Here is a 6,937-nt window from a genome sequence, read left to right on the forward strand (position 1 = left end):
AGTAAGAAATAAACGGAGGTGGAGGGCTGTCCCTACACCTAATTCCTTTGGTATGCAGAGATGTTAAGTCATCATCCTCATATTTAGCTTCTGGTGTTACCTTGGCCCTTACCCTCCCCCCCACCTTCTTTATAACTTCTTTCTATGGTGTCCCATCCCAAAGGCATCTCTAGGGTAGTAGAACCACCCAGGAGTGAGTTAAAGCAGAGGCTTCAACAATTCAAATTACAGAAAATTATACTACACAATAAATAAATACACTCAACACATTTTTAAACAACCGGTCAAAAACTAGGTAACTTCTAAGAAACCCTTCTTTTCATTGTTGTTGTTTAGTTGCTAAGTCGTGTCTGACTCTTTGCAACTCCACGAACTGCAGCACGCTGGGCTTCTTTTCATTAGTTAAGGTCTAATGGGCATTTGCTTGAATAGACTCAAATTGGTGAAAGACTTAGTGTGCACTCAGCAAACCAAGTGATGTGTCTCAGAAAATTTTTCTTGCACTCACAGAAGACCCTTTGCTTTGGTCTCATAACTCTAGATAGTGCCCAATACAAGGCAATGGATTGAGAGAGACTGATCCCAGTCCTTCCCAGTAGGAAGTTAATAGGAACCGATGGTGCAGAGAGGAAATCTGATTTGTCAGGTATAATCTGACATCCAAAGATTAAGTCCCCAAAATCTGCTGGTGTCAAGGCATTCCTCTAGGTAGCCAAGTTCCAAGATTGAAAATTCAGACAATAAATAAAGAGTAAGTATTAATATATCAACAGTATACATCAGTAAACTGTTTCACTTACAACAAATGCTTTTTTGATAAAGGATTCAATTTTATTTTGTAAAGTATCCTTTAAATTTTAAATTCAAAATTTGTAAAGGATACTTTCTCAGTAAGGAAGAGATTGAAGCCTAGGTTCTCTGTCATAAAAGCAAAGCTCTGCATTCATAAAATAAAAGCAAAGCTTAAGATATTAAGTATGTCGATGCTCCCAAACTTCAGAGTGGGGTTCAGAGACAAGAATGAAGCACAGTCCATTCCTTAAAAGACTTCAGTGGGCAGGTTCCCAAGCTTCAGATACGGTCAAAAAGTGTTAAGTCGCTCAGTCGTGTCCAACTCTTTGTGACCCCATGCACTGTAGCCCACTAGGCTCCTCTGTCCATGGACTGTCCAGGCAAGAATACTGGAGTGGGTTGCCCTTTCCTTCTCCAGGGGATATATCTGATCCAGGGATTGCACCTGGGTCTCTCACATTGCAGGCAGACTCTTTACTGTCTGAATCACCGGGGAGCCAGATATGGTCAGTTAGGGCCCAAAGAGTGTATGGGACTCTCAGTGGAACAAAAGCTCAGTCTTCAGAAGCAGAACTCAAGGCCAAATCTAGGCCAGCAGTTGAGACTTGGGCAGGCACTTCTTATATTTTTCCTGCTTAAGGTTAAGATTGGTCCTACAGATAAGATCAGGGTTTAGCCTAAATACACTGGGAAAAGTTCAGGGGAGAAAGGGACGGACCCACCAATGAACAAAGTAGGGTTGCTAGGGCTGATAGGACCTGACAAGGAGTCAGAGATGGTTGTTTTGTTACAAAATGTTTGCTGGGTGCTCTAGAAAACCCACTACATGTTGTATGGATAGGATTTAAAAAAAAATACAGTTGGTTTTATTTATTTTTTATTTATATTCTTATTTTTGGCTGTGCTGGGTCTTCATTGCCGCACACAGGCTTTCTCTAGTTGTGGCAAGTGGGGGCTACTGTCAGGTTGGGGTGCACAGGCTTCTCATTTATGGTACTTTCTCTTGTTGCAGAGCATGGGCTCTAGAGTGTTTGGGCTTCAGGAGTTGTGGCACGTGGGCTTAGCTGTACTGTATGTAGCATGTGGAATCTTCCTAGACCAGAGATTGAAACCATGTGCCCTGCAGAGTCTTAACCATGGACTACCAGAGAAGTCCAGGATTTTTATTAATATATGGTCTATGATTACAGTGGTTTTTCCTGTGGTCATGTATGGATGTGAGAGTTGGACTGTGAAGAAGGCTGAGTGCCGAAGAATTGATGCTTTTGAACTGTGGTGTTGGAGAAGAGTCTTGAGAGTCCCTTGGACTGCAAGGAGATCCAACCAGTCCATTCTGAAGGAGATCAGCCCTGGGATTTCCTTGGAAGGAATGATGCTAAAGCTGAAACTCCAGTACTTTGGCCACCTCATGCGAAGAGTTGACTCACTGGAAAAGACTCTGATGCTGGGAGGGATTAGGAGCAGGAGGAGAAGGGGATGACAGAGGATGAGATGGCTGGATGGCATCACTGACTCGATGGATGTGAGTCTGAGTGAACTCCGGGAGTTGGTGATGGACAGGGAGGCCTGGCGTGCTGCGATTCACGGGGTAGCAAAGAGTCGGACACGATTGAGGGACTGATCTGATCTGATCTGATTACAGTGTTACAATTTGCTGGGCCTGACAGATTTTTTACCATTGAGATGTTTATGGAAGAAAGTTTGAATTTGCTGCCAGGCATCTGCTTGTGCATTTGAGTGAGCCTTTGGCTCACCTCCATGGAATACTGGTTGGCCCAAAACTGCATGCACAGAGGCTCTACAAAGAGGAAAATAAGGTGGGTCAATACAATGGCCAGTTCCTGGATAGTAGATTATCTGGGGTCTGTCTTTCCCATGGGCTTGTAACCGTTCAGAGGCTATACGAGCATAGACTTCACTCTTCCAGTTATGATCATCCATGCTAACAATAAACAGGAAGGGCCCCTGCGTCTTTTCCAATGGAATAAGACTTTGGTGGTTGGTTTTCTCTAGTGGGTTGCCCCAAATATCCACAAAATTTAAAAAGCCTGACTCAGTGATTGTATATTTTTCTAGGTCATAGCTGAGCTCAGGAATAATCATATCTTTGTAACGCAGAGGAGCTAGTGTGTTGGCCACGCAGGCATTAATAACTATAGTGGCTGTGATGCCCTTCAAGAAAGAGGCCATTGAGAGACACAGGTCACCTCCTTTGGAAAAGCCAAGAAGCCCAACACCAGGGCCTTTCACCTGATGAAAAGAGAGAGCGAGAACAAGTTTAGAATTCATAAGTGGAGAATTTAACTGTGATTTTACATTCTCTAGGCAGCTTTCTGAAATGTCATTTGCTTTTCATCCTTACGCAACAGTCCACAAAGTTCAAATATATTTTCTAATGGGCAAATCAATTAATTTCCTAGTACACAGGGCCTCCACTAACATTTATGGCAACTGGGTCAAGAGTACACACAGAGGCCCATATACCCTATACCTAAATACTTTAAAAAGTTACAAATATTTAAAAGTTAAATAAAATATATTTTTCCTGTAACCTTGATAAATACACCTCCATAACAACTTATAAGGTCAGGTTCAAATTTTATATCTTGGAACTCCTTGGAGTTCTGTACTGGAACATGGCATGGGGGGAGCACCAGCCCCTGCCCCAGTCTCTGGTTTTTAGCCAACTCTCCTTCTCTTCCCATCCCTGGCTCCACATTGTACCTTAAGAGCCCCCTTACACATGGACACCCCAGCCTATATGTGTAAGGCCTAGGTATATTCCCATGAATGGACCCAGAGAAGCAGAATAGGGCCTGGAAGCAAGATCAGAGCTGGATGGCAGATAATTCTGGGGTTCCAGGTCTAAAGGGCATGGTGGGAGGGGCACATGGTTTCCAGGTAGACATATTCCCTTGGTCCCTCAAACTCCACACCCTGTGGGCAGGAATGCAGCCAAAGGAAGGCCAGAGAGTGGTCATCTAAAACAAAAGGCTCCCAGCCTGATAATATATATTAGTCTCTTCTTGTTCCTGGGGCCTTATAACCCATAAGTAAATCATCAGTTCAAGATCATCTAGGTTTAGCAGCTTTGTTGAGACTAGTCCCTGAATTCTAACAGAATTAGACTTTGCAGTACATCTTACTCCTTAACATTAGAATGTTTGGGTTTCTTTAAGTCTAGATAGTAGCAAAGAGTATGTATTCCATTCCATTTATAATAATTCCAAAATGTTTTAATTAACTTTTTCAGTCTCAGATAAGAACTTTATCTACAAAACCATAATGCAGTTAATACACTTAACAAAATGATTCCTTCACAGCATCAAATACAAATGCCTTATTCAAATGTCACTGTTCCTTCAAAAATCTCTTTATAGGCAAACTTTTCTCCTCTACACATTTACATTAATTTGGGGCGGTGGGGGGGGGTGGTACACACGCAGGATCTTAGTTCCCTGACCAGAGATCACGCCTCTGCCCCTGCGGTGTAGGTGCAAGTGGGCCACTACTGGACCACCAGGGAAGAACCTACATTAATCTTATAAATGAGAAAAACTGAATCCCAGAGAGGCACCTCCTTTATTCAGGACTATAAGGCCACTTGGTAGTAGACCCAGAACCAGAACTCAACGTTAGTGACTTTTAAGTCCAACTCTTTAAATTCTGATCAAGAACTAAACGGAATTGAGTCACAGGGGATTGAAGAGAGATAGGCAGAAATGAAAACAATAATCCTAACAACTTTTGAATAAGCCTTTGTATCTCATGCCATATTTCCAGCCCTGGGTGTCCTGGTAGAGCTTTTGGATCCAGCCCTGTGTTGGCTTCACCCGCTCTGCTCTGCATTCAGGCAAGCGCCAGAACCCACCTTTGGATGCTGTAGCATGAAGTTCACGGCTTCTTCAAAATACTCCAGGCACACATCATTCAGATGTTCAGGGAGGTCTTCAAATCTGAAATAAGCCAGGGCAAGCACAGCAAAACCATGTCCGGCCAGAAGGCTGGCCCTGTATTCACAAAGGCCACCACTACTTCCAAACAGGTCGAGGATTCCAGGGAAGGGTTTGCTGCCTGGAGAGCACCACAAATAATAAGGGTTTTAAGCGCTAAGAAGACATTCTTGAGATTCAGAATTTGGTCAGCAAAAAGGAGTTTTTAAAGCAAGGAAGGTTGGGGATGAAGTGGGGGTGTTAAGGTGGAGGAGGACTCTTTTTACTTTTTTTTTTTAAATAAACTTTGGGGAGAAGGGAGGGGGAACAAAATGCCTTATTTTCTCCAGAAATTTTCACATATTTGCAAAAAACAATAATGATAATATGAACCAAGTTAGAAATAACAGCATGAAATATACATTTCTACCAAATTTTCCTAAAAAAAAAAAACACCTGAGAATGCTTTGACAGCTGTAAAACACTCTACAAATACAGGGGATTATTAGAATATATTCCCTAACTCCTTACGCTCTCTGCTCCAGCCTTAAAGAATGCCATCCCTAAATGTGCCCTGTTCTCATTGGCCCCTGAAAATGGTGTACACTATTCTCCTCCCCTCGCCACCTTTTTTGACCTGGTTGATTCATCAGTCTTCAAATTTAAGTTCAGATCTCCATTCCTGGTAGCTTTCCCAACCTCCCCCACCAACCCCCTCAGGCTGAGTTGAATTAGGTAGTATTTCATTTGTTCCCACCAGCACCCTGGGCCTACAATTCCCATATCATATCACTTACCATTCATCGATCCAAGTATAGTTGCCTACATACTCTAATAGGCAGGAGGTACAATGAAGCCCACGTCTGACTTTGCTAGCTACTGTAAGTAGCATAATCCTTGATTTAATATATATTTGTTAAATGATTGAACTTTTCTACATTGTTTACATAAAGTCTTTGAGTCAGAACACAATAAATTTTAAGTGGGCCACAGTAGTACTGAAATAGTTAACAGTTGACTTAATTGAAATACGGTTGGGCAGTGAAAAAAAATTTTTTTAAACTGAAAGTCTTTAGGAGATTCTTATTGAGTCAGCAAGATTTATTGAGCTCCTATTATATCCCTGTGTAAGTCTCTAGGAATATAGAGATATGGAGATATGTAAGTCACAATTCCAGCCCCAGGAGTTCATAGTTGAGTGGGCAGCGACCAGTTAAGGTTGTAAATTGCTAAAGAACTGTAAGAATAAAGTAGGGCTTCCTGTTTTGGAGAAAGTCACAGGATTCAGTTTAGGGATTCTGTGAACAGTGGCAGCTCCAGCATTTGTATATAGTAGGGGTTTCAGTCAGGAGTTTGGTTGGAAGGGGTGGGTCACCTGTCCGGTTTGCAGACCACTTTTACCTAGCAAGCATCTTGTTTTTACTTAGAATAGCGTTTCTAACCTTAGCACTATAGATAACTTTGAGCAAGATAATTCTTTTTGTGGGGTTGTCCTGTGCACTGTGGGTTTTTTGCACCGTCTCTGGCCTCTACCCACTACCCACTAGGTGCCAATAGCACTCCCTCCCCCAGTTGTGATAAGCAAAAATGTCTCCAGATATTGCCAAATACCCTTGGAGAAGGGAAAATCATCCAGGTTGAGAACCACTGACAGACGGTTTATGACAGGAGGAGGGGACCTGCAAGCAGTTTGTTTGTTTTTCAGTAAGTTTGATGTGAAAGAAGGCAAAAATCATTCTTGCACATCAGCAGAAGTCATTGCCTAATATTAGCATTAATATCTGAGATACAGCTGCGTGGCTGGCACATAAGCAGCATAAATGTCCTTTCTGAGTCGGCTGAAAGCACTTTTAGCATACAGCTAAGGGAGTGGCAGTACCTCCAGGCAGTACCTCCAGGCAGTGCACTGAAATTTAGAGGAGAAACTGCCACCCAAAATTCATGGTAGACTCTGGAGCTTGGGGGCTAGTTTGGAGAAGTTCCACAACCACAGGGTTCCGTAAGCAGACAAGGGGCCGCCCAGGGTCTCGGGACTATACCCAGCTTTCCACAACAGCCTGGGAAGGGAGCGGCTCACCTGGAGGCAGGAAGAGCGTGGCGCGCACCCGGCCCGCGCGCACCGGCTCGCGCCGCACTCCGGGCGCCAGGAAGTCGCGCTTGTGCACCGCCCGGCCCAGGAGCCGCTGGGCCTCGGGCTCGTGACCGTCGAGCAC

The 6,937-nt window shown here is 43.5% G+C and overlaps 1 protein-coding gene across 1 annotated transcript in view; it reads right to left on the reverse strand.

Moving 5' to 3' along the window:
* Positions 1 to 2,355: 2,355 nt before the first annotated feature.
* ACOT6 (acyl-CoA thioesterase 6) overlaps positions 2,356 to 6,937 on the reverse strand; it is an 11,681-nt gene continuing 7,099 nt past the window's right edge. Inside the window, exons 3-5 of the mRNA XM_010855850.1 lie at positions 6,802 to 6,937; positions 4,664 to 4,866; positions 2,356 to 3,042 (exon numbers count right to left, since the gene is read on the reverse strand). Of these exons, the coding sequence (XP_010854152.1) occupies positions 2,437 to 3,042; positions 4,664 to 4,866; positions 6,802 to 6,937 (945 nt within the window). The 3' untranslated portion in view covers positions 2,356 to 2,436. The remainder of the gene's footprint in view (positions 3,043 to 4,663; positions 4,867 to 6,801) is intronic.

The sequence above is a fragment of the Bison bison genome, unplaced genomic scaffold, assembly GCF_000754665.1.
Source record: "Bison bison bison isolate TAMUID 2011002044 unplaced genomic scaffold, Bison_UMD1.0 scf7180017864368, whole genome shotgun sequence".
Taxonomy (NCBI): Eukaryota; Metazoa; Chordata; class Mammalia; order Artiodactyla; family Bovidae; genus Bison; species Bison bison.